Consider the following 26347-nt stretch of genomic DNA (forward strand, 5'->3'; position numbering starts at 1 on the left):
TTTTGTTTTAAGGTTTTTCCAAATATATTTTAATTTAAATAACCTGGTAAAATTGGATACAATTCAAAAACTTTAAACAAAAGTAAATATGGCATCTATTCGCAAGAAGTTGGTTATCGTTGGAGATGGAGCTTGTGGTAAAACCTGTCTCTTAATTGTGTTTAGCAAAGATCAATTCCCAGAAGTTTACGTTCCAACTGTATTTGAAAATTACGTAGCTGACATAGAAGTTGATACAAAACAAGTAATTACATTTTGGGTTGCCTTTACAGCTTTTACTTGTCTTAGACATTTATTTAAACATGGACACACCCTTTTCCTTTTTTATAAAATTGTGTAACAGTTATTAAATTTTAAAAATAGGTCGAATTAGCATTATGGGATACTGCTGGTCAAGAAGATTATGATCGACTTCGACCACTTTCGTATCCTGATACTGATGTTATATTAATGTGTTTTTCTATTGACTCTCCCGATTCTTTAGAAAATATTCCTGAAAAGTGGACTCCAGAGGTAAAAATTATAATAAATTGATATTAGACGGATAAGTCGTTCTTCTTGAGCAAATGATTAATGGCATAAATTTAATTAACACTACAAAGAAAAAAAAATGTTTGTTTTTAACAATTTCTTGGTAAATAATATAGGCCTTTACAAGAGATGTACCACAGGCATTTATTACTTTTTGTATAAATACAAACACAATAATTTTAGATATATAATATAGTCGGCTGGCAATACAAACAAAAAAATTGCATAATCATTGTTTGTTTTTTCTGTAGTTTTATACTGGCTCAAGGTTTAAAATATTTCAATGTTTTAAATATAAAAAAGGATACAACAATGTAATATATTTAATAAATTTACTTTAGGTCCGACATTTTTGCCCAAGTGTTCCAATTATTCTAGTTGGAAATAAGAAAGATTTACGTAATGATTCCCAAACGATTAAGGAACTTTCTAAGATGAAACAAAATCCGGTTTCTTGTGAAGAAGGGCAAGCAATGGCTGACAAAATTGGGGCTTATGGGTTAGTAAAAGTTTAAAGATTTAATAATAAATAGTACCAAACACACATTTTTGTTTTAATGTTACATCACAAGAAAATAATAGAGCTGGTTTTAGATATTTTATATTTCACATAGGAAACTTTATTTGATTTGGTCATTACTTGGAAACAGATAAGAATATATTTAGAAATGTAATACCACGCAAACAACCTATACTCCACGCATCATTTCTAAATAAACATTACCTGTTTAGTTTGTGTAACCGTTACAGGTGTTACTCACAGTCATTTAAGTTACTTTTTTATCTAAGTTTAAAGTAATAACGGGCTTTTATTTGACCACATGACTTAAGTTATTAAAAAGATGCATATCTCATGAAATTGTCATTTTTGCTCCTTAAAATTTCAGTTAAAACCTTGTATCTAGAAAATGCTTGTATTTACCAAAAACCAACTCTTTTTATCATTCTGGTTTCTACTCTTAATTAATATTGCATCTGTTTTTATAGCTACATGGAATGCTCGGCCCGTACTAAAGAAGGTGTGCGACAAGTTTTTGAGCTTGCTACCAAAGCTGCTCTTCAGACCAAGAAACGAAAGAAGAAGAGTACTTGTGAACTCATCTAAACGCGTGACAGCAATTGACACTATTCATAGCTCTTTTTTGTCTCCACAGCTCCACTAAGCTACTGTTTTGCCTACAAAAACAGAATCCTTTTAACAAAAAATATATATTTTATTGTTTCGCTCCTTTGATGGTATGCTGTTTAATTTTCGTCGGATTCTGAAGATGATTTTGTTGATGATTTTGCTTTATTTTAAAGTAATTTACTTTGCTCTGTAGCAATAGGGAAACATTATTTTAGACCTTGTAACTATTTTTTGTTTCAGCTTTCAAGATTTTTCCTTTTTGTGTAATTATCGTGTCTATTTTATTGCCTTAACAAAACATTTTAGCACTAACGTGAACCAATTTCGAACTAAACCTTTTATCATCAACAATCGACGCTTTTTAGAGAACTAATTTAAATTTCCTACTAGAATCGGCATGTAATAATTAAAATTAAAGCGAACATTCCAAATTATGATGTTTTTAATTCTATGGATTATATTTTCTATCGTTTATTTTTAGTAATAATATTTTGTGCTATATTTTCACCTTAGCAGCAAGCAACATACTGTTTCATGTATGATGCTTCCTAAAACTGAAAACTGCTACTCCCCAAAAGCAAGTGTGTGAAAATACTAGTAATTCCAATATTAGTTGATTTCAATAAAAGATTTTGTCACACTATTTGTGTAGTAAGTAAGCTATTAAATAAACTTATTAAATTAAGATGTATTGTATTTTTTCATAGAAAAATTTAGTTGCATGAGAAGGTATTTTATTCAAACAAAAATCATAGAAAAAAGCCAGATATTAGTTTTTGTTGAAATAAGTTTTCGGTTGTGTCTTATTTAATGAACAAAATATTTTAGCGTAGTATTAGATTTTTTTTAAACCTAAAAAAACTATTTTTCATTTGGTAAACCAGCATTTCTATTTAGTGACTCCTCTCCTGGAAGATCATTATAGAAATTGTGTGCATATCCCCCCAACCATGGATATTTCCTTTGATTCCAAATTATTTTTTTCTCCAGTTCATCAACAACTGAAGTTGTTAAAAATAATTTTTCGTGTTGTAATATGCTTGTAACATTAAGCGCAAATGTTGGCATAAGAGTTATTGTCATATTGTCCTCTAAAAGTTCTGCTAAAGTCTCTGGCAATTCATTGTCATTGTGAACAACCAATGCACTGTTATCGTCAAGAAGTCGGTTCTTAAAAAAGGTGTCCACATATTCTTTATCTAAATCATCCCTTTCCAAGTTTTTAATTAAAATAAGATCACCTTGAACCCGTCTCACTGTCAGTACAGTAGTCATGGCATCCATCAAAGTCTGTTCCGGCAATTTGTAAAACAATGGTCTCGGACCTCTAGGTCCATTGCTTATTCCACCTCTATGCCATCCAGGATGTGACCTGCTTCCTTGTCTTGTTTTTCCAGTTTTCTTCTGGGGCCAAGGCTTTCTTCTACCATGGGCAAACTCCCCACGAGTACGTGTCCAACTTTCATCTACTTCACGATATTGTTCTTGCCATCTTACAACAGCATGAACATAGTCCATCCTTGGATGTACATCAAACAAATCTGGATGAATTAGGCCAGCTTTTGAATAAGTGGGACTTATTTCATTTATGTCATCCACCCATACTGTGATTGGAGTGTCATGTGGTTTTAAATTTTCAATGCATTTCCTTACAATTGTTGTTTTGTTATTAGGATCTTTTGGAGTGAGCTTTCGTTTATTTTTATATTTTCCTTCAGTTATTCCACCCAGTAACACTACATTAGATGGAAATGGATTTGTTGTCGATTCTATCAGTTTGGAAGAATGTTGAAGTCGTTTAAAAACAATATAACTTAAGTTCCAATTTTTAACACTTTGACATACAATCTTATTTAAATTCATCGCTAATTATTAATTTACAAAATCTAAATAATAAAAAATAAGTTCATTTAAAAGACTAAACATAATTGTGTAAATGAATCGATTTTACCATTTTCACAAACATTAATATTTAAAAAGGCAACCTCTTCTTTTGTATATATCTTTATCCTCGATGTGGGAAAGTTGAGTGCGCGACTTAATCATAGAGTAACACTTGTTACTCCAACCCAGTCTCGAGTTGCTTTTAGCAGTTTTGGATATTATAGATTATAATTGCCTGGTAATTATCCTGCTGATTAAGTGCTGGCTCAGCAGGAGTTCATACCGTTTATAGCGCTTTACTCAAGGGCACTACAGCATGAGAGCAGTGGGGATAAAACCCACGACCTCATGGTGGTGTAGCAAGTGTTCTTACCACTACACCATGCTGTCGGTTGCTTGTAGCTGGTGTGATGTAACTAACGCCACATTAAGTTCTGAGGTAAAAGTCAGTCTTTACACAAGAGATATAAACTACATAAAAAACAGGCACACGTGTACTAAAAAAATTCGGATCTCGTGTAGTAGTGTAGGACCTTTCGTGTAATCTGCATTACTATTTTTTCGTTGTTAATGTTACACACTCACATTGTGTTTATCGATAAATAAATGCATATTGGTGTTAACCAATAAAGGTGAATATACTTTAACTTAAAGTTTACATTTAATTTATTTTCTCAGTTAAAAATAATATATTAAACAACATGCTAGCACAAATATTTTGACTTATTGCTCCCTCGACAGCTACCGGTTGGGTAAAAATGGTTTTAATGGTAAATAGGTATTTCACGTAAAAATTATTTAAAACGCAGTTGTATTTTACGTATTTAACAGTTAAATTGAATTTAAATTTGTTAAATTGGAAATGTTGGCTAATTATTGCAAAATACCAAAGCGAATACACACGGCAAACTCCACCCAACCGTAAAGTCACGTGCGCTTAGTAAGCAAAAAAAATGTGGTATCCGGATTACTCGCGTTTCATTTCTTTTTTAACTGATTGTTGCTTTTTAATGATTTTTTTGCTCGCAGATGTTGTAGTTAGTAGAAGCAAGTAGACCAGTTTAATTAAATAAATAACAGACGTTGTGTATAAGTTTACTTTCACGATATTTAAATGTTTATGAGTCTTTTTGTTTCTCTTTGTATTGGTTTAATTTTAACTGTCTGACTGTCTAACTTAAATTGTAAATGTTTTGTTTCTACTAGTTCATCAGTAAAAATTTAAATAGGAAATATGAATGTTCGGTTTTTAAAACAAATTCTAATTCCCAAACGAAATAATTTTCGACTGTACTCGTGTAAACCGACATTAAATGAAGTGGTTATTGTCAGTGTAGCTCGCACTCCTGTGGGATCATTTCAGAGCAGTTTGTCTTCGGTTCCGGCCACAAAATTGGGTTCAATCGCCATTGCTGGAGCTGTTGAAAAGGCAAAAATATCCCCTGAACATGTTCAGGAGGCCTACATGGGAAATATTTTACAAGCGGGCCTTGGTCAGGCTCCAACAAGACAAGCGGCACTTGGTAAAAAATCTTTAATTGTTTTAGAATAAAGCTTTACCATTTTTAAATAATAAATTTTATTTTTTGATCTGTCAATATTTTTTTTTTTTAGGTGCTGGGTTGTTAGAAAGTACTCCATGTACAACAGTCAATAAAGTTTGTGCATCAGGAATGAAAGCAATTATGTTAGCTGCGCAATCTCTAATGTGTGGTCATCAGGAAGTTATGGTTGCTGGTATGTCAATGTTGAAATAGCACACTTATTTAAGTTTTTTAAGGACTTTTTTACGTCAGATGATTTTAACAACTTTATACTGTTCTATATATATAAATTTGACATAATTTAATTTTTTACAGGTGGTATGGAAAGCATGTCAAACGCTCCATACATATTACCCCGTGCACCACCCAGTTACGGAGGGGTCAAACTGCACGATCTTTTAGTTCATGACACGCTTACTGATGCCTATGGTAAAATGCACATGGGAATTTGTGGAGAAGACACTGCAAAAAAGTTCAACATAACAAGGGAAGAACAAGATGAATATGCAATATTATCGTACAAAAGAAGTTCCCAAGCCAACAGTGATGGAAGGTTTAAAGAAGAGATTGTTCCAGTCACAATCTCAGGTTAAAAAAAGCAAGAACTAAGCCTGATTACCTTTAGCCTGATTACCTCAACATTTTATTTTAAGTTTTAGTAATTTGATTTAATATTGTGTTTTTAGGAAAAAGAGGAAAACCAGATACTGTTGTTTCCGAAGACGAAGAATTCAAGAAAGTAAACTTTGACAAAATTCCGAACCTAAAAGCTGTGTTTCAGCCCAAAGATGGAACAGTTACCGCCGGAAATGCCAGTACCCTTAATGATGGTGCCGCCGCTGCTGTTTTAATGACCGCAGCTGCTGCCGAAAAATATGGTGTGAAACCTTTAGCAAGAGTTGTTAGTTTTGCCGATGCAGCTTTGGCGCCTATTGATTTTCCAACAGCACCAGCATATGCCATGCCTAAAGCACTTGACATGGCCGGCTTAACAAAAGAACAAATTGCTTTGTGGGAAATAAATGAAGCTTTTAGCGTAGTTGCTCTAGCTAATATTAAAGTCCTTGATATTGACCCATCTAAAGTTAATGTAGATGGCGGGGCTGTTTCATTGGGTCACCCAGTAGGAATGTCCGGGGCTCGTATTGTGGGTCACTTGGCCCAAAGACTTAACCAAGGAGAGTATGGGTGTGCAGGAATTTGTAATGGTGGGGGTGGCGCTAGTGCTATGGTTATTCAAAAGTTGTAATTAATTGAAATTTGGTTTTCATTGACTTGTTTTACCTTCTCATTACACAATAAAGTTCTCTATTTATGTTTGCATTTGTTTAAATATATTTTTTTAAATTATGTCTGTATTATTCAAATTTTGGTTTTGTTCTATATACTGTTTTATCTCCTTGTGAGTAATTTGATAGTTTAATTTTTTTTTATTGGTACATTTAACGTAGTCTGTATATATAATGCAGTTCAATGCATGTATACTTAAATATCAAATTTAAATTATTTTGTTACCAACTTTTGTTTTTTGACAGGGTTGGCTTTTTAAAAAAGGTTGATAAAACAAAATGAAATTTGTGGTTTTAAGTTTTTTAACAATTCTCCTCGGAAACACTTTTGTAAATTGTGAGAGAAATCAACATGGTGCCGAAGCAGAAGACAATGAGTTTGCAGAATTCGAAGATTTTGATGACTCTGATGTTGTAGAAGATAATTCCGATTCTGAACAATATTTTGGTAAGTAAAATAATTTTTAATCTTTGAAGCAAAAAAATAATTTTATTGTTTGTAAAAGAATTTTTATCTATCAATAAAGCTTCAATTTATTAAATTTTTAGACTAGCCTGTAATATTATAAATAGTTATTTAAACCACGATTTTAAATAAAATAAATTCAACTGAAGTTTAAATTATTTAAAGAAATTTAATTTTATGATTTAATCATAGATGAAGAAGATCAGAATCAAGAAACAAAAAAGGAGCAAACTTTCGTTGAAGAAGATGAAGCTGTAGTTGAAATAGAGGTTTGTTTCATTAAAATTTAATATTTTAAGCAATGTAAATTTCATTTACCGTTTTTCTCTGATTGGCAATCTTGACCAAAAATATTTTTTTATTATATAGAAAAACAAAATAACACTTTTTTATTTTTTTATATATAATGACAGACAAAAATTTGATTTTATTTAAGGATGATGAGTTTGCAACTTTAGATCCTGATGAATTTGAAGGATTAGATGGTGATGATACCATTTGGGATGACGACAACAACAAACGAAAGAAAAAGGTTAAATTGGTTTTATTCTGTCTAATTGCACTATTTTTTTATCACAAAATAACAACTATTACAAAAAAGGGTTCATGGTTGTAAGTCAATGTCATAAAATAATTTTAGTTTTAATATCTCTTATTTTTATATAGTTTAACATGCTTATCTATAAACTAATTATTTATTTTATTAGAGTTCCAAACCTGAGTTAAAAATAGCCAACGTTCCTCTTCATTTAAGAAGTTGGGACAAATATTATATTGAAATTTTAATGGCCGTTGGTTTGGCTATTTATCTTATCAACTTTTTTATTGGAAAGGCAAAAAATAATAGCATTGCTGCCAATTGGTAAGCATAGGTGGGCACAGTTAATCGAAAAAGCAACTTCGTTAAATGGTTATTCGTTACACAATACAGTAACTTCGCTAACGTTTTTTCGTTAAATTAAACCAAATGTAACGGAAGTTATCGTTAAACGTTAACGTTAAAATTTAATTAAAACAAACAAAGAAATTACCTTTTTTATAAAAAAAATAGTTTTTTTCGTAATCGATGTTTTAACTAGACGAAAATGGTTTAGAAGAAGTTTTTAAAACTGGCATGCCTAATGCCCAAATAATAGCGGCCGGATAGTAATTACTTACATCGTTTAAAAATTGCAACGTTTAAACCCGATAAACGGCGACATTAAACATATATATTTCTTATATTACCATGGATTTACTTGTAAAATATTGAGTTAACGGGCTTAATTTAACGGAAGTACAATTTAACGAAAGTTAACAGGTCCGATAACGATTTTTAAAATTAACTTAAAAGTTAACTTTTAACAAAAAATTCAACTTCGTTATTTAACGTTTAACGCATTAACGATTTGGTGCCCACCTTTGTTGGTAAGTTAGTTAACTGAATAAGTATAGTGATCATACCAAAAAACTTAAATTTAAAAAAGGCTTATGTTTGTAAAAATATTTTCTTTTAACTGGAGGTTTATGTTTAAATTATATAGAGGTATATACTAAATTTAAATAATATTAAGTTTAGTGTATTTGTAATTACCTTGCTTCATGTTATAGGTTGAACTCGCACTTGAGCTTTCTTAAGTCGCAGTTTGAATTGGTTGGTGATGATCCACTCAACAAAAAGGCTGAGAGTACAAACCAGTTGGTTAAAGAATCTGAACACACTTACACACTGTGGTGTTCCGGAAGATCCTGCTGTGAGGGAATGCTGGTTGAGTTAAAGGTAACTTCCAACCTAGTTTATGTGAATGATTAAAAGTAGCTTAGGTAGCTGGAAATGGTAATTCTGATGCTAGAGCTAGGATTTGTAATTTCTTAAAAAAATTAGATTTTAAAATCATAAAGGGTGTAGAAATTAAAATCAGCAGTAAATTTAAACTTAAATGCTTTTGTAGTTGCTAAAGAGGCAAGATTTGATCTCTCTCATGTCACTAAAAATGAAGCCTGGTGTTGATCAAGTTGTGATAACAATCAACCTGCAAGATATGGATCCGTTTGTTTTGTGCACTGGAACTAAGAAGAGTGTTGCAAACATGCAGAAGAATTTACAAGATGTTGTAAGTTGTATAAACTTGTATTTGTTTTTTACAGTTTAATCTGTTGATTGTAATGTACGTAGGGTTTGGTGCTTCGCCAATCATGTTTCAAAATAATATACTGTTTGTGTTGTAGAGTTTATTTTGTACTGGAAAGATGGATGCTGGCGACAAATACAAACTTCCTTCAAACTTTGTTATTTTATCTGAGCTATATGGAGAAGTGCCCAAAGCTATTTTTGATGCAAAGGTAATTAAACTTTTGCAAATATTTATAAAGTACCTTACTAACTAAACTGCTGTGGAATTGTTTATTAAAGTTTTTACAAAGAAGTTTACAAATATTATAATTTTTTATTGTAGGTCACCCAAATAATTGAGAAACATGGAAAAATGTTTGAGTCTCTTCACATTTCCGATCAGTTTTCTGGACCTAAACCAGTTGACCCGTAAGTTGTTTCACAACAAAATTTGGTTTACCTTATAATTTGTAACCTGTTTAATATATTTACAGAGATGAGCAGCCTGGAAAAATACCAGATACAACAAAGACCATCATCTTGACCTTGAATAGTAAGTCACAAATCTTATTTCATATATTAAAAATTTTACAAACATATATATATAAAATTTCCTAATTTAGTACCATCAAAAGAAGATAACCTGAAGATTGAGGACATGCTTCCCTTACTGAAAATGGCAATCTACCTCACTGATAAAGTTCGAAAATTAAGGTTGAGCAAAGAGGTACTACTTTTTTTTAATTTTATTACCAATAATTTTTCAACGGGTCTTATAGGTCCAGTTTTTTGTCGGTTGCTCGTATTTTTATAAATCATTTTTGTATAAAAGAAAATTATTGTGCAATATTAAGTTGTTTTTACCTTACAGTCCAAAATGAGAGCAGATAAACATCGCAAAGATGTAACTGAGAAATATTTGAAGCAAACTCATGCCCAACGCCAGGAAGCTGCACAATTGAAAAAAGAAGAGAAGGAGAAGGCGTTAAAAGAAAAAATGATGAACGAAGAGGACCCAGAAAAGCAGAGAAGAATGGATGTGAGTTTTTTGCCTTTTTAAAACGTAGTATTTTTTAAAGTAAAAATAAATAATTTTTTCTCTTTTTATTAGGAAATTATCCAGCGTAAGGAACTTAATAAGAAGAACAAAAAAATGATGAAAGGCCGTCAGTACAAAGTCAAAGCAATGTAAGAAACTAAAAAGATGGAGTTGCAAGCATATTTTGGTTTCAACAGGAATTAAAAAAAAAATATTAAAAAATGCATATGTTCGAGCAAATCTAATACTAAAAAAAATTTTTGTCCCATGCACATTTATGTCAAAGTTTTAGCTTTTCAGTTAGTTTTTTTAAATGTTGTTTAAAGGTTTGGGTGCAATTGTTATCTGTCCCTTTTATAAGTTCTAAAAAACTGCTTCAAAAAATTGTTTTGTTGCTTTAACCTGCCCTTTTAAAAATAACATTTTGTGTTAACTCTAGATTGTACAAAAATGTGATATATTGTTATGCAATATAAAATATGCTTGTTGTGTTTTTGGAAAATAATTTAAATAAAAGTTTTAATTAAGTTTTGAGATTATCAATATTAACTCATCAATAGAAGTTCTGCATTAGAACAGTGGTATAAGGCAGGGTAAAAATTAAGTTCATATTTTAAGGACCCTATAGTGGCTTTAATACCTTTGATTTAATCAACACTCGGGTATGGCAATAGCTTTTTTTTTAATATAACATTTTCACAAAATGCTTAAAATAGCATGATTTTTAAAACTTGCAAAATGAACAAAAAATACGTATGATTTAAATCTTAGTCAGTTGAAAAATGTCGCAAACTGGATGCTTTAGTTTTATGGCGAAAAAATGTCTTATCAATATTTTGACAAAACGAAACTAAATTTTTAAACTCTTGAATACTTTCTGCAAGTCTATTGTCTGGCAGCATGGTTGTTAATAATGTGAACAAATGACCAAACACTAATGCATCAAGCTCAGTTGGTCTAAAAAATTATTTAAAAAAATTTGTTTCAAAAGGTAAATCTAAAACTTAGCTATACTAATTATTAAAAATAAAATTTTTATTCTAGGCCTCGTTTTTAACTACTTACTTGTCTCCAAAAAAATATAATTTTTCCCCTAATTTTTGCGAAAGAGCTTGACAACATCTTTTGACTTCTTCTTCAACAGTTGAAAATGACCTTTGACCTTTACCCCAACCAATTGCAGACAAGTATGTTTGAACGTTTTGTTGCTTTCTCCAACACAACAAATGATTGAGGGGCCATGGGTAGGGATGTCCATAACGTTTCCAAGTAATCTTGCAATAACAAAAAGTTTAAATTTTTTTTCAGGTATTCACGCTAAAAGATTTGTTATTTTGATGGTAAATCATATTTGAAGCTTGATTTATCAGAAACCTTGTTTATTGTATCACTATGCATCCACGTTACAAACAGTTCAGCTGGAAGTAAAATATTATTCATTAATTCGACGTATGCCTCCAAGTCCTGTTTGTTTTCCTCTGATAAATTCGAACTTAAAAAGATTCCCTTCAACACAAAATAAATTTAAATTATATATTCCCAATGCTGAACAATAGAAATTTACTTGGAAGTCTAACAATAAAATTTTAAACCTTTTGTTTAATAAAGTTGAATATCGAAGATGGATCAGATATAACAAACTTTCCACATTTTAACACTGGAAGCATCCCATTTGGTGCCATAAACTCTGCATTTGATTGGCTTATAACCTGTTTAAAACAATACAAATAAAGTTTTTTATATACAAAAATTTGTCTTGGTATTTATAAAAAGTTATGATGTGACAACATTTTAAAAAAATTTTATTTTCTAAACCTGAACTTTCAGGTCACACATATAGATGTAAGCTTGAACAGATAAACAGGAGCCATTTTCACTCAACAATATCTGGTTTTCTGTTACAACAAGAACATTATATTAATTAAGAATTTAAAAATTATTTATCAATTAAAACTAATTCTTAGTAATTGTATTAATAATGAGGTATTAGCAAGTTTAAAGCATGCTTATAAAAACTTTTTTATATTAACCTTCATCAGGTTTGTACAACGTCGCTTTTTCATCCCACGGTTCTGCGGCTACAAAAATTTTAGTTAAATGTGTTGTTTAGTTTGAAATACAAGAAGCTGACAAGATGATAAGTATGATAAGAAAAAACTCCACTAATTAAGTCAAATAGGTTAATTAGCTGTAAAAAACATAAGTAAACAGAAAAAAAAGAAACCATCAAATAATCAAAATGAATTAAATATTATTTTTACCTGCCATCTGGCACATAATTGCATCTTGCACAAGCGACATTTTTATTTAAACCTAAACAGCTGAATGATAATAGCTGACTAGCTGACTAGGAATAAAGAAAAGGTAATGTTCATGTTATGAGTAGCGTTCTAGGGGAATTTGCTATAACAAAGCGCATGTCAAAACATTTTGCTGCGTTTTCTCGATTCGTTTTATTGTTCGTACCCTTGCTTTGCCTTTTTTACCTTTTTTGTTTAGGCACAATACTCATAATGTACACATTTTATTAACTAAGAAGCAAACACATAATCATAATTGCTTTTTTATTAAAGTAACCAATGCAAGATATCTGTAATAGTTAGGTTTTATTATAATAATCGACACTAACATATCCGTACTAATCGATTTATTTAATACAATATTAAAAAATTTATTTATGATGTACAATATATATTTTGAAAAACAAATTAAAATATTTCTCAAAATTTATGGATACTTTTGTCCACTAAAATTTATGAGTCCACCATTTATCCACTTCCATCTTCCGCGTTTTTGAGATTGAATTTTGTAAACAAATAATACATTAGTCAACAATTGACCAAAACAAGATGAGTAAACAAGATTATTACCTTATGCGAATAATTGGTAAGTTTTTATAATTAACACAATACATGTATTTTTTTTATTTTTTATTAAGATCGTTTTGTTTGGCCAGATAATTAACTAGCATAGCTGGTAGCCAGAAATGGAATTAAAACCTTCGTCTTACTGTCTTAACGTTTACGTTGTTAAATTTTTGAACAAAATTTTATGATCAGGTTTAGATCATGACAATTATTGTTTTTAACTTTTATGTGTAATGTTTAATCAAATATGGATTTTTGTATAATTCAATTTTGTTAAATAAAATTATTATATAATAAGGTTATAGTTATATTGTATACCTAACGATGAATCATTATTATTTTAATGTATTCTTTTAAATAATTATAGGTGAAAGCTCTTTTTCGAAAACAAATATCTACTTGGCACAATGCAAGTCAGCAAAAACTTTAAAAGCGATTCGGGTAACTGATTTAGATAAGACAGAAACAGAAAGATTAATATTCTTGCAGGTAATCATTTTTTGTTGATTATAAGATAAAAAATATTGGGTTAAAATATTTATGTCACTTCTTCTGTATAATTATACAAGTTTTTGTTTTTATTATTATAGATATGAGTTTTTCATCATAGAAAACATTTATTAAAACCCATTATTTGTATAAAAATTATTTTACAGAAGGAGCTATGCATTGTAAAAAGCTTAAATCATCCCAACATCTTATTACATGACCTAGCATTCATTGAAAAACAAGAGTTAATTGTTTTAACAGACATGATGGGTTACGGTAATATATAAAAATTTAATCAATCGTTAAGTGTCATCATTTTTGTTTATATATTATTATTTATTGCTATTCTTGGTATTTAGGCTTAAAATATCTACTTATGTTTACAAAGTTAATAAACAATTAGCTCATGTGTTTTAGGATCTTGTGCTGATATAATGGAATGCCATTTTAGATATGGATTACCAGAGCGACTTATTTCCTATGTTTTTGTTGAGGTGTTAAAGGCTCTTCAACACATGCATAACTTGGGATTTGTTCACAGGTAATCACATAAAGGCATGATGAAAACTGTAAAGTATTAAAAGTATATATGCCTTTAAAAGTTAGTTTTAATGTTAATATTTAACTATGAAATAGTTTTGCTCTTTTTCCCTTTGCACCACTATAAATTTTATTTTATTTATTGTTTAAATGATGATTGTCATTGATGTTGGAAAACACCAACATAAGAAAAATTAATAATAGAAATGAGGCAATTTACAATTGTTTGCTATTACACCATATTCTGATATAGGGGTATAAAGGCCAGCCACATTTTACTATCGGTTGATGGGGTCGTAAAAGTTTCAGGACTTCGAAATATGATTTCACTGCTAAGCAATGATCAACGAATTTCTAATGTTCACGATTTTCCCAAACATGCCACACAACTGTTGCCTTGGCTTAGTCCAGAAATTTTACAACAGGTGTTTGTTTGTTAAATAAAATATTTGTTCAATTTTTAAGTTGTTTAACTTTAATATATATGTAAATATTTCTACAATATAAAGATGTTAAAAAGGTTAGAAATTTTGATTTATCCCCTGTTTTATATCAGCACAAATTTTTTTTTTAAATTTATTTTAGAATATGGAGGGATATAACACGCAATCAGATGTTTATAGCATTGGAATAACAGCTTGTGAGCTTGCTAATGGTCATGCTCCTTTTACTGATATGCCTAATACCCAAGTAAGGACCAAACCCTTATTAAACCTTTTTTTACATGTAGTATGTGCCATAAATATTAATCTTTTGCGAATTTATCAACCTCATTCAGTTCACGAAGGTGTAACTATATATTTTTTTAATAAAACTCTAGATGCTTATAGAAAAGTTAAATGGTACCACCCCATGCTTACTTGATAAAACAACTGTTCCACCCAACTCAGGTAAATTAAATTTTTCTTTTTTTTAATATTTTTAAAATATTGTGCTTCTGTACCAATACATAAATGGAAAAAAACTTTCTTATATAATATAGTTATTTTTGAGGCCAACAAAAATTTTTAATATATAGTTGCGTTAATAGAAAATACTCAGGAAATATAAAATTTAATTTAGAAATAGAAGGCCAGGGTGAAGAGGTAGAACAACAACACAATATTTCAATGTCAAGAAGTTTTTCTGCCACTTTTCATAAGGTTTGTATTTGCTTATGTCAATCATTTTTTGGGGTAATTTTAAAACGTGATATTTTATGTTTATTATTAACAGTTTGATATCCAACGCCTTATTAAATATTTGCCACACTTTTAGGGTTCAAACTCCCTTGTTAATGATTGCCTATAAATTCTGTAAAAATAAACTAGGGTTTTTCTGTTGTAACCCTTGTGATTATTTTTGCTCTAAATGACCTAGTGATATTTGGTTAGTAATAAAGCAGAACTAATTATACTATTAATATTTAACCCCATATATAAAAATAACAAACAAAGCAAACACCCACAAGTGCATTTTTTTGTTTGCATAGTGTCTGGTTGGTCGAGTAATCTTAGTTTCGGGAATTTATTTTTAGATATGTTTACATTGTGGCTTTAAATATTAGCATATACTTCTGGTGTTGCTAAGCTAAATAGCAACATTGGGTTAAACAACTATAAATGAAGGGTCAAACAATTTATGATGTAGTAGACCACAGGACTGTTAAGGCGGAGTTTAGTGGAAGATTTTTGAAATAGTCCAATGTGAATTACCCAAAGTTATTTAATTCAAACTTTAAAATACTAATTCTATTTACATCAAATTATAATTTATTTATGTAGTAATAAAGGTAGCTAGTTAAAAAAATACCTGTTGGCATTAATTAGAAAATTTACCAAATTTTAGATGTTAATATTTTAGAATTAGAGAAAAAAAATAGTATTAATGCCTAATAACAAACAAGAAATTAGGAATGTTGCAAGTGATTCCTGGGAGGAAAAAGAATCCATAATTGTTAACAAATTAAAAAAACAATGTCTTCTTAATGGCAAAGAAAAAAATGAAAAAGATTCTGCTATTTGTTTATGGGAATTAGGTATGCTTATTAAAGAGAACAATAACTTTGACTTTAAACTTTCGATAATATGGCAAGCGGGTTTGCTTAAAGCTGCTTTACTAAGAAATCCTAATAAGTTAGATATTAAACAAGATCTTCATAATTTATGCCAAATTTTACTTCATACTTCAACTGCTAAACAAACTGATGCAGATCTTCCTGGTTTTGCTGCTGTTATTAAATCTAAAATCACTGACATGAGAAAAAAACTTAAAGATATTTACTTAAAAATTATTGATGAAACTCAAGCAAAAATTTCTCCCTTAAATGTACAAGATTCGACTTTTATTGCTCAAATGAAACAAGTCCAGATTTTTATAACTGAAGATTATACAACAATAATGAGAGAAATAAGTGAATATTGTGTGAGAGTGCTCGGAGTTTTGCCTTGTCAATATAGCTTGGTAGGAATGGGCTCGCTTGCTAGAACAGAAATAACACCGTTTTCTGATTTTGAATGTGTTATTGTTCTTGAGGATGGTATTAATGGAGCAGAAAAAGAAAAGGCTATTGAATATTTTAAGTGGTTTGCTGTTATCTATCAAGTGATCCTTATTAATCTTGGTGAAACTATTCTTCCATGCCTGGCCATACCCTCTTTAACTAAAAAATTTCCTAATTTTTACGATGCTTATACCCCAAGAGGGATCTCATTTGATGGAATGGCACCTCATGCTTGCAAATCACCACTTCACGAACTCATTAAAACTGTATCTGAAATGGCTAGTTTAATAGAGGTTGATATTGGCAATGTTGAACAAAAGGGTGACTATCACTTGGCAGATATGTTGGCTATGCCTTGTTACGTTGCAGGAAATAACAATGTGTATCTAAAATACAAAAGTGTTGTTAAAGAAAAATTAAATAAAATTCAAAATAAAGATGATATTTTGGAGTTAAGAATAAAAAAACTAGAAAAGTTCTTTGCAATACCCCAAACACTTTATCCCTATCGCGATGATACAGTGTTAGACATCAAAAAGGTACTATATCGACCTCTTACTTTGTATATTTCATTACTGGGAAGGAGATATGGATTACAACACTTATCGAGCTTTAATATTATTACTCAAATTTTTTCCAAAAATTTAAACAAAGTAGAGGAATTTCACTTTGTTATTGCATTAGTTTGCTACACTAGATTGAAAATATATTCAAAATATTGTAGTCAAACTGATGTGGTTGCACACACTCAACTTCATTCGAATCTTATTGATGTAGTTGGTTTAAATTATCTTGTGAAATGTTTTCTTTCAACCAACAAACTACAAAACTTTACCAAAAATTCTAAAAACTGTACTTTGGATGAACCAAATGATGAATTGCAACTTTCGATATTAGTTTCACTAAAACAATACAGGGAAGCAATTCATTCTTTTAAGAAAATCAAAATAGCACAAAACAGCTCAAGAATCTCTTTTGAAAGTTGTAAATTCATTGCCCATTGTCAAATGCATTTAAATAATTTTGAATCAGCTTTGGTGTGTTACAAAAGTATTTTAGTCGTATGTGCACCTGAAGAATATGGATTTTGTTATCAACATATTGGGTATTGCAAAATGAAACTTAAAAATCTAGATGAGGCATTAGTGGATTTAAACAATGCCTTGAAGCACTACAAACAAATTACTAGTGACAAAGACAAGGATGAAAACATTGCTGATGTTTATTGCATTTTAGGCGAATGTTACACAAATTATGGATCAACTGAAAAAGCTAAACAATCCTTTAAACAATCTTTAGGCATTTATCAAGCAAATTTAAATAATTTCAAAATTAACTTGAAAGATCAGAATAAAAGTTTTGAAATTCAAACAAAAAAAATTGAATGTCAAAAAAAAAAAATAGCGAATATCAACTCTCTTATTGCTCAATGCTTGCAACCAAAAGACCACCGAAAGGCAATAAAATATTACACTAAATCTCTCGAAATTTTAAATCCACAACAATGTGATTATGAAAGTGTTGTTAAAAAGGCAACATGTTTAAGTAGCATAGGTATGTGTCATGGAATGCTTAAAATTCCAGAAAAAGAAAGAATTTATTTGGAACAATCTATAGAAATCCTAAAAGAAATTAATTTTCCTGAACATGAATTGGCATTGGTTGGTGCTAAAACATATTTAGGTTATGGAACATTACATATTGGATTAAATCAAAATGAAAAAGCTATAAATTATTTTACTATGTCTGAAAAATATCTTGCCAAAATACCAAATCATCACAGACAAAGTGATATCGTCGCCGAGCTTCACAGACAAGTTGGCTTAAAACAATCTGATGTACTTCAAGTGAGTAGAGCAATCACTAATCATCAATATGCTATTTTAATATTTGAAAATATTTCTATGAATCCAACTAAAGATAAGCAGCTTGCAGTTATATATTACGAATCTGGATGTCTTTTTACAAAGCACAATAGGCAACAAGAAGCAGTTCATAGTTATGAAAATTCTTTGACTATTTACAAGGAAATTTCTACAATAAAAAATGACTGCATTCAAATTGCTTACTGTCACCTTAGTATTGGTCATTGTCAAAAAAAACTAGGATTTTCCGGGCAGACGCATTATGAAGCTGCAGTACAACATGTTGAGGTTTCTTATGGGGGAAGAAAGGATGTTAATCTTGATGCTCTTAAACACATTATCAAGACATCAGAAAATCTGGAAGATCAAATAAAGTATATGAATGACTTTGAAAAAGTATGTAAGCACAAAGACTCTCCACTTGCTGTTATTTTGGAGGAGTTTTGGAAGTTTAGAATGTCTGGAAGATATTATGATCTTGTCACTACTGAAAAAAAGAAAGTTTTACGAAATTAAAAACTACCTGTCATTAGTTTGTAAGTTAAATATGTTTTGCAGGCATAAAAGTAACAAAAGTGTCTAAAAATTAACAGATTAAATTGTTATTTTATGCCAAGGTTGTACTCCACTTGTTAATTGATATTTTTAATTATTACACTAAAATTTACCAAATATGTCTAAGATCCATTTTGGATTATGTTGTTATAGCTACAAACATTCACTTTTTATGCACTTAAACAAAGGGTTTTAAGCAAATCCTTTAATTCATTAATTATAATTTTTTATTGGCCATATAAAATGTGTCTACCTTATATTGCCTTATGGCATTGACCTAAACAAAAAAAATATCTATATAATTTGTTTTAGTTTGTTTATTGTTGTTTAAAACGTGAACCAATCTCAAGACCAACTGTCAATCAACTTCTTTTACATCGCTTCTGTACACAAGCTGATCACAACAAAAACAATTTTGCTTCAATGCTAAATCCAATTGTTCCTATTGTCAATGATATTACTGGTAAGTTAAAAATTTTAAGGAATTTTTCAAAATTTATTAATACAAGATTAAACTTATTATTTCAAAGTTATTTTGTTAAATAATACAATAGTAAAATTTCAACTTAAAAATACATAATTATATTTATAGCATTATCGAGGGTATTTTTCAGCAATAACCTTGAGGATGTAACCAGTAACATTATCTTATACAAATATACTTCATAAATCCCTCATTTAATTAGCATATTAGTTAAGGTTAAATATAAATATATACATATTGCCTTCATTTAGCAAAAACATTTATTCAATAAAAAAAATACTGTGTTTATTGATTTAGTATACATAGTTGGTAAATATGGACAGCTTTATATATTTATATTTTGTAAAAAATGCAAACCATGAAATTTTCTAGCCCTGTGCTTATCAATATCACTTAGTTTAATTAACATTGCTTCTAAAATTAACGCGCCAATCAACACTTTACAAACACTTAAGAGATTTTTTTGAAATATTTGCTTACTAATAACGCACGTTCTTAATTTATTCACAGTAGTCCAAAAGGGTAAACTATGTTTACATAATGAAGTGTCTCCATGACGATGAGTTTTACCTTTTAAACTGATTACTGTGGATTGTATTGTGACACAAAATTGTGCAGAAATAAAAATAATTTTTGTAAATAGCCTACTTGATAAAATGTTTATTTTTAGCCAATGTAGAAGATCTCGGAGATTTACATGAAAAAAAAAAAGAAATTGAAATTTCTGATTACCAATGGGACTTTTAAGGGTCATGTTATGTCAAAGATTTATTTAACTTTTTTGCACAGTTTTATTTTGATATAAATACATCAAAACATGTGATTTAGCTAAAAATAGCTGCTGTGCACACGTTACCCTGATTTGTGTTTAAACAGGGACTGTTTAGTCAGCAACAAGATAAATCGACTACCATAGTGATGTTTTAATGTTTTGACCTAACAAACTTCTATATGTCCCAAATTGTTTTGTTTGCAAAATTGATTTGTTTTTTATTTTAACTGTGAAAATAAATTGAACTACTTTTTGTGTTATTTTAAATACTAAACTTGCATTTTTTTGTTATTTTAAAAGCTTTGGGGTAAAAAGTGAAAATTAGACCTAACATATTGTTGGAACAATTAATATCACATTTCTGACATTGCTACAGCTTTAATTATGGTTCGAAATCTTAGATTTCGAAACATATTGTTATTGTCATTATATTTATTATTATTGTTTTTATTCTTATTTGACGAATTTTGAAAGACGATAACTTTTGTTCTTTAAAACTAAAAGTTCTTAATTTTTAGTATGTTTGTTATTATCCCAACGAATCACAAACCTCCTATTTATGACATTTAAATATCACTAATTACTAATTAATAGGTGTTTGTTTATTAAAATTTAAAGGTTGTTATTATTTTTTTAAATCTTGGTCAATTGTATATCATGATATTACAAACACAAAAATGAATTAAAATTTTAATTTTTATTACTAATTACTTATTAATAGGTGTTTGTTAACAAAGCAAACACCCATAAGTGCATTTTTTTCGAGTAATCTTAGTTTCGGGAATTTATTTTTAGATATGTTTACATTGTGGCTTTAAATATTAGCATATACTTCTGGTGTTGCTAAGCTAAATAGCAACATTGGGTTAAACAACTATAAATGAAGGGTCAAACAATTTATGATGTAGTAGACCACAGGACTGTTAAGGCGGAGTTTAGTGGAAGATTTTTGAAATAGTCCAATGTGAATTACCCAAAGTTATTTAATTCAAACTTTAAAATACTAATTCTATTTACATCAAATTATAATTTATTTATGTAGTAATAAAGGTAGCTAGTTAAAAAAATACCTGTTGGCATTAATTAGAAAATTTACCAAATTTTAGATGTTAATATTTTAGAATTAGAGAAAAAAAATAGTATTAATGCCTAATAACAAACAAGAAATTAGGAATGTTGCAAGTGATTCCTGGGAGGAAAAAGAATCCATAATTGTTAACAAATTAAAAAAACAATGTCTTCTTAATGGCAAAGAAAAAAATGAAAAAGATTCTGCTATTTGTTTATGGGAATTAGGTATGCTTATTAAAGAGAACAATAACTTTGACTTTAAACTTTCGATAATATGGCAAGCGGGTTTGCTTAAAGCTGCTTTACTAAGAAATCCTAATAAGTTAGATATTAAACAAGATCTTCATAATTTATGCCAAATTTTACTTCATACTTCAACTGCTAAACAAACTGATGCAGATCTTCCTGGTTTTGCTGCTGTTATTAAATCTAAAATCACTGACATGAGAAAAAAACTTAAAGATATTTACTTAAAAATTATTGATGAAACTCGAGCAAAAATTTCTCCCTTAAATGTACAAGATTCGACTTTTATTGCTCAAATGAAACAAGTCCAGATTTTTATAACTGAAGATTATACAACAATAATGAGAGAAATAAGTAAATATTGTGTGAGAGTGCTCGGAGTTTTGCCTTGTCAATATAGCTTGGTAGGAATGGGCTCGCTTGCTAGAACAGAAATAACACCGTTTTCTGATTTTGAATGTGTTATTGTTCTTGAGGATGGTATTAATGGAGCAGAAAAAGAAAAGGCTATTGAATATTTTAAGTGGTTTGCTGTTATCTATCAAGTGATCCTTATTAATCTTGGTGAAACTATTCTTCCATGCCTGGCCATACCCTCTTTAACTAAAAAATTTCCTAATTTTTACGATGCTTATACCCCAAGAGGGATCTCATTTGATGGAATGGCACCTCATGCTTGCAAATCACCACTTCACGAACTCATTAAAACTGTATCTGAAATGGCTAGTTTAATAGAGGTTGATATTGGCAATGTTGAACAAAAGGGTGACTATCACTTGGCAGATATGTTGGCTATGCCTTGTTACGTTGCAGGAAATAACAATGTGTATCTAAAATACAAAAGTGTTGTTAAAGAAAAATTAAATAAAATTCAAAATAAAGATGATATTTTGGAGTTAAGAATAAAAAAACTAGAAAAGTTCTTTGCAATACCCCAAACACTTTATCCCTATCGCGATGATACAGTGTTAGACATCAAAAAGGTACTATATCGACCTCTTACTTTGTATATTTCATTACTGGGAAGGAGATATGGATTACAACACTTATCGAGCTTTAATATTATTACTCAAATTTTTTCCAAAAATTTAAACAAAGTAGAGGAATTTCACTTTGTTATTGCATTAGTTTGCTACACTAGATTGAAAATATATTCAAAATATTGTAGTCAAACTGATGTGGTTGCACACACTCAACTTCATTCGAATCTTATTGATGTAGTTGGTTTAAATTATCTTGTGAAATGTTTTCTTTCAACCAACAAACTACAAAACTTTACCAAAAATTCTAAAAACTGTACTTTGGATGAACCAAATGATGAATTGCAACTTTCGATATTAGTTTCACTAAAACAATACAGGGAAGCAATTCATTCTTTTAAGAAAATCAAAATAGCACAAAACAGCTCAAGAATCTCTTTTGAAAGTTGTAAATTCATTGCCCATTGTCAAATGCATTTAAATAATTTTGAATCAGCTTTGGTGTGTTAAAAGTATTTTAGTCGTATGTGCACCTGAAGAATATGGATTTTGTTATCAACATATTGGGTATTGCAAAATGAAACTTAAAAATCTAGATGAGGCATTAGTGGATTTAAACAATGCCTTGAAGCACTACAAACAAATTACTAGTGACAAAGACAAGGATGAAAACATTGCTGATGTTTATTGCATTATAGGCGAATGTTACACAAATTATGGATCAACTGAAAAAGCTAAACAATCCTTTAAACAATCTTTAGGCATTTATCAAGCAAATTTAAATAATTTCAAAATTAACTTGAAAGATCAGAATAAAAGTTTTGAAATTCAAACAAAAAAAATTGAATGTCAAAAAAAAAAAATAGCGAATATCAACTTTCTTATTGCTCAATGCTTGCAACCAAAAGACCACCGAAAGGCAATAAAATATTACACTAAATCTCTCGAAATTTTAAATCCACAACAATGTGATTATGAAAGTGTTGTTAAAAAGGCAACATGTTTAAGTAGCATAGGTATGTGTCATGGAATGCTTAAAATTCCAGAAAAAGAAAGAATTTATTTGGAACAATCTATAGAAATCCTAAAAGAAATTAATTTTCCTGAACATGAATTGGCATTGGTTGGTGCTAAAACATATTTAGGTTATGGAACATTACATATTGGATTAAATCAAAATGAAAAAGCTATAAATTATTTTACTATGTCTGAAAAATATCTTGCCAAAATACCAAATCATCACAGACAAAGTGATATCGTCGCCGAGCTTCACAGACAAGTTGGCTTAAAACAATCTGATGTACTTCAAGTGAGTAGAGCAATCACTAATCATCAATATGCTATTTTAATATTTGAAAATATTTCTATGAATCCAACTAAAGATAAGCAGCTTGCAGTTATATATTACGAATCTGGATGTCTTTTTACAAAGCACAATAGGCAACAAGAAGCAGTTCATAGTTATGAAAATTCTTTGACTATTTACAAGGAAATTTCTACAATAAAAAATGACTGCATTCAAATTGCTTACTGTCACCTTAGTATTGGTCATTGTCAAGAAAAACTAGGATTTTCCGGGCAGACGCATTATGAAGCTGCAGTACAACATGTTGAGGTTTCTTATGGGGGAAGAAAGGATGTTAATCTTGATGCTCTTAAACACATTATCAAGACATCAGAAAATCTGGAAGATCAAATAAAGTATATGAATGACTTTGAAAAAGTATGTAAGCACAAAGACTCTCCACTTGCTGTTATTTTGGAGGAGTTTTGGAAGTTTAGAATGTCTGGAAGATATTATGATCTTGTCACTACTGAAAAAAAGAAAGTTTTACGAAATTAAAAACTACCTGTCATTAGTTTGTAAGTTAAATATGTTTTGCAGGCATAAAAGTAACAAAAGTGTCTAAAAATTAACAGATTAAATTGTTATTTTATGCCAAGGTTGTACTCCACTTGTTAATTGATATTTTTAATTATTACACTAAAATTTACCAAATATGTCTAAGATCCATTTTGGATTATGTTGTTATAGCTACAAACATTCACTTTTTATGCACTTAAACAAAGGGTTTTAAGCAAATCCTTTAATTCATTAATTATAATTTTTTATTGGCCATATAAAATGTGTCTACCTTATATTGCCTTATGGCATTGACCTAAACAAAAAAAATATCTATATAATTTGTTTTAGTTTGTTTATTGTTGTTTAAAACGTGAACCAATCTCAAGACCAACTGTCAATCAACTTCTTTTACATCGCTTCTGTACACAAGCTGATCACAACAAAAACAATTTTGCTTCAATGCTAAATCCAATTGTTCCTATTGTCAATGACATTACTGGTAAGTTAAAAATTTTAAGGAATTTTTCAAAATTTATTAATACAAGATTAAACTTATTGTTTCAAAGTTATTTTGTTAAATAATACAATAGTAAAATTTCAACTTAAAAATACATAATTATATTTATAGCATTATCGAGGGTATTTTTCAGCAATAACCTTGAGGATGTAACCAGTAACATTATCTTATACAAATATACTTCATAAATCCCTCATTTAATTAGCATATTAGTTAAGGTTAAATATAAATATATACATATTGCCTTCATTTAGCAAAAACATTTATTCAATAAAAAAAATACTGTGTTTATTGATTTAGTATACATAGTTGGTAAATATGGACAGCTTTATATATTTATATTTTGTATAAAATGCAAACCATGAAATTTTCTAGCCCTGTGCTTATCAATATCACTTAGTTTAATTAACATTGCTTCTAAAATTAACGCGCCAATCAACACTTTACAAACACTTAAGAGATTTTTTTGAAATATTTGCTTACTAATGACGCACGTTCTTAATTTATTCACAGTAGTCCAAAAGGGTAAACTATGTTTACATAATGAAGTATCTCCATGATGATGAGTTTTACCTTTTAAACTGATTACTGTGGATTGTATTGTGACACAAAATTGTGCACAAATAAAAATAATTTTTGTAAATAGCCTACTTGATAAAATGTTTATTTTTAGCCAATGTAGAAGATCTCGGAGATTTACATGAAAAAAAAAAAGAAATTGAAATTTCTGATTACCAATGGGACTTTTAAGGGTCATGTTATGTCAAAGATTTATTTAACTTTTTTGCACAGTTTTATTTTGATATAAATACATCAAAACACGTGATTTAGCTAAAAATAGCTGCTGTGCACACGTTACCCTGATTTGTGTTTAAATAGGGACTGTTTAGTCAGTAACAAGATAAATTGACTACCATAGTGATGTTTTAATGTTTTGACCTAACAAACTTCTACATGTCCCAAATTGTTTTGTTTGCAAAATTGATTTGTTTTTTATTTTAACTGTGAAAATAAATTGAACTGCTTTTTGTGTTATTTTAAATACTAAACTTGCATTTTTTTGTTATTTTAAAAGCTTTGGGGTAAAAAGTGAAAATTAGACCTAACATATTGTTGGAACAATTAATATCACATTTCTGACATTGCTACAGCTTTAATTATGGTTCGAAATCTTAGATTTCGAAACATATTGTTATTGTCATTATATTTATTATTATTGTTTTTATTCTTATTTGACGAATTTTGAAAGACGATAACTTTTGTTCTTTAAAACTGAAAGTTCTTAATTTTTAGTATGTTTGTTATTATCCCAACGAATCGCAAACTTCCTATTTACGACATTTAAATATCACTAATTACTAATTAATAGGTGTTTGTTTATTAAAATTTAAAGGTTGTTATTATTTTTTTAAATCTTGGTCAATTGTATATCATGATATTACAAACACAAAAATGAATTAAAATTTTAATTTTTATTACTAATTACTTATTAATAGGTGTTTGTTTATTAAAATTTAAAGGTTGTTGTTAATTTTTTAAATCTTGGTCAATTGTATATCATGATATTAGTAACTCAAAAATAAAATATAATTTTTATTTTTGTCATTAATTACTAATTAATAGGTGTTTGTTTATTAAAATTTAAAGGTTGTTGTTAAT

General features: G+C 29.2%; 7 protein-coding genes across 8 annotated transcripts; 5 read left to right on the forward strand and 2 right to left on the reverse strand.

Moving 5' to 3' along the window:
• On the forward strand, positions 1-2303 carry LOC145741820 (rho-related GTP-binding protein RhoA-A). Its single transcript, XM_082559483.1, has 4 exons — positions 1-244; positions 364-513; positions 873-1030; positions 1519-2303. The coding sequence occupies exons 1-4, from the start codon at positions 89-91 to the stop codon at positions 1634-1636; spliced, it is 582 nt and encodes a 193-aa protein (XP_082415609.1). The 5' UTR covers positions 1-88; the 3' UTR covers positions 1637-2303.
• A 35-nt stretch (positions 2304-2338) lies between these two features.
• Positions 2339-3542, reverse strand: LOC145741819 (large ribosomal subunit protein uL4m-like). The gene has a single exon (XM_082559482.1). It carries the CDS (start codon positions 3521-3523, stop codon positions 2522-2524), a length of 1002 nt encoding a protein of 333 aa, XP_082415608.1. The 5' UTR covers positions 3524-3542; the 3' UTR covers positions 2339-2521.
• Positions 3543-4755: 1213 nt separating this feature from the next.
• LOC145741818 (acetyl-CoA acetyltransferase, mitochondrial-like) lies at positions 4756-6623 on the forward strand. Its single transcript, XM_082559481.1, has 4 exons — positions 4756-5067; positions 5159-5281; positions 5404-5676; positions 5775-6623. Exons 1-4 carry the CDS (start codon positions 4779-4781, stop codon positions 6335-6337), a joined length of 1248 nt encoding a protein of 415 aa, XP_082415607.1. The 5' UTR covers positions 4756-4778; the 3' UTR covers positions 6338-6623.
• LOC145741817 (PAT complex subunit CCDC47-like) lies at positions 6558-10495 on the forward strand. Its single transcript, XM_082559478.1, has 12 exons — positions 6558-6825; positions 7036-7112; positions 7280-7375; positions 7551-7705; positions 8434-8602; positions 8775-8936; positions 9052-9165; positions 9279-9364; positions 9430-9488; positions 9559-9662; positions 9807-9974; positions 10047-10495. The coding sequence occupies exons 1-12, from the start codon at positions 6657-6659 to the stop codon at positions 10125-10127; spliced, it is 1440 nt and encodes a 479-aa protein (XP_082415604.1). The 5' UTR covers positions 6558-6656; the 3' UTR covers positions 10128-10495.
• Positions 10496-10676: 181 nt separating this feature from the next.
• Positions 10677-12395, reverse strand: LOC145742902 (metaxin-2-like). Of its 2 annotated transcripts, XM_082560741.1 has the most exons (7): positions 12236-12395; positions 12005-12052; positions 11790-11869; positions 11567-11683; positions 11349-11480; positions 11040-11248; positions 10678-10931 (listed from the first exon to the last, which is right to left on the reverse strand). In XM_082560741.1, the coding sequence occupies exons 1-7, from the start codon at positions 12273-12275 to the stop codon at positions 10742-10744; spliced, it is 816 nt and encodes a 271-aa protein (XP_082416867.1). In that variant the 5' UTR covers positions 12276-12395; the 3' UTR covers positions 10678-10741. The 2 variants fall into 2 exon arrangements, with proteins under 2 accessions (XP_082416868.1, XP_082416867.1); XM_082560742.1 differs by lacking the exon at positions 12005-12052 and having other exon boundaries at positions 10677-10931.
• Positions 12396-12757: 362 nt separating this feature from the next.
• Positions 12758-20627, forward strand: LOC145741862 (STE20-related kinase adapter protein alpha-like). Its single transcript, XM_082559530.1, has 10 exons — positions 12758-12860; positions 13209-13330; positions 13498-13606; positions 13748-13871; positions 14124-14295; positions 14456-14560; positions 14691-14760; positions 14933-15012; positions 19085-19235; positions 19927-20627. Exons 1-10 carry the CDS (start codon positions 12824-12826, stop codon positions 20001-20003), a joined length of 1047 nt encoding a protein of 348 aa, XP_082415656.1. The 5' UTR covers positions 12758-12823; the 3' UTR covers positions 20004-20627.
• A 2475-nt stretch (positions 20628-23102) lies between these two features.
• On the forward strand, positions 23103-25641 carry LOC145743417 (uncharacterized). Its single transcript, XM_082561372.1, has 2 exons — positions 23103-24670; positions 25362-25641. Exon 1 carries the CDS (start codon positions 23344-23346, stop codon positions 24166-24168), a length of 825 nt encoding a protein of 274 aa, XP_082417498.1. The 5' UTR covers positions 23103-23343; the 3' UTR covers positions 24169-24670; positions 25362-25641.
• Positions 25642-26347: the final 706 nt, after the last annotated feature.

Source organism: Corella eumyota, chromosome 2, assembly GCF_963082875.1.
Source record: "Corella eumyota chromosome 2, kaCorEumy4.1, whole genome shotgun sequence".
In the NCBI taxonomy this organism is placed as follows: domain Eukaryota; kingdom Metazoa; phylum Chordata; class Ascidiacea; order Phlebobranchia; family Corellidae; genus Corella; species Corella eumyota.

Bases quoted from the DNA above. Each gene is read 5' to 3' on its own strand.
- LOC145741817 (XM_082559478.1), top strand. From the start codon at position 6,657: ATGAAATTTGTGGTTTTAAGTTTTTTAACAATTCTCCTCGGAAACACT. The intron at 6,826-7,035 runs GTAAGTAAAATA...ATTTAATCATAG, and splicing joins CGATTCTGAACAATATTTTG to ATGAAGAAGATCAGAATCAA. The intron at 9,365-9,429 runs GTAAGTTGTTTC...ATATATTTACAG, and splicing joins GGACCTAAACCAGTTGACCC to AGATGAGCAGCCTGGAAAAA.
- LOC145743417 (XM_082561372.1), top strand. From the start codon at position 23,344: ATGTGTCATGGAATGCTTAAAATTCCAGAAAAAGAAAGAATTTATTTG.
- LOC145741818 (XM_082559481.1), top strand. From the start codon at position 4,779: ATGAATGTTCGGTTTTTAAAACAAATTCTAATTCCCAAACGAAATAAT. The intron at 5,068-5,158 runs GTAAAAAATCTT...TTTTTTTTTTAG, and splicing joins AACAAGACAAGCGGCACTTG to GTGCTGGGTTGTTAGAAAGT. The intron at 5,282-5,403 runs GTATGTCAATGT...AATTTTTTACAG, and splicing joins TCAGGAAGTTATGGTTGCTG to GTGGTATGGAAAGCATGTCA.
- LOC145742902 (XM_082560741.1), bottom strand. From the start codon at position 12,275: ATGTCGCTTGTGCAAGATGCAATTATGTGCCAGATGGCAG. The intron at 11,684-11,789 runs GTTTAGAAAATA...TGTTTTAAACAG, and splicing joins TGTGTGACCTGAAAGTTCAG to GTTATAAGCCAATCAAATGC. The intron at 10,932-11,039 runs GTAAGTAGTTAA...ATAATTTTTTAG, and splicing joins TTATATTTTTTTGGAGACAA to ACCAACTGAGCTTGATGCAT.
- LOC145741862 (XM_082559530.1), top strand. From the start codon at position 12,824: ATGAGTAAACAAGATTATTACCTTATGCGAATAATTG. The intron at 14,561-14,690 runs GTAAGGACCAAA...ATAAAACTCTAG, and splicing joins CTGATATGCCTAATACCCAA to ATGCTTATAGAAAAGTTAAA. The intron at 14,761-14,932 runs GTAAATTAAATT...AATTTAATTTAG, and splicing joins AACTGTTCCACCCAACTCAG to AAATAGAAGGCCAGGGTGAA.
- LOC145741819 (XM_082559482.1), bottom strand. From the start codon at position 3,523: ATGAATTTAAATAAGATTGTATGTCAAAGTGTTAAAAATTGGAACTTA.
- LOC145741820 (XM_082559483.1), top strand. From the start codon at position 89: ATGGCATCTATTCGCAAGAAGTTGGTTATCGTTGGAGATGGAGCTTGT. The intron at 245-363 runs GTAATTACATTT...TTTTAAAAATAG, and splicing joins TAGAAGTTGATACAAAACAA to GTCGAATTAGCATTATGGGA. The intron at 514-872 runs GTAAAAATTATA...AATTTACTTTAG, and splicing joins CTGAAAAGTGGACTCCAGAG to GTCCGACATTTTTGCCCAAG.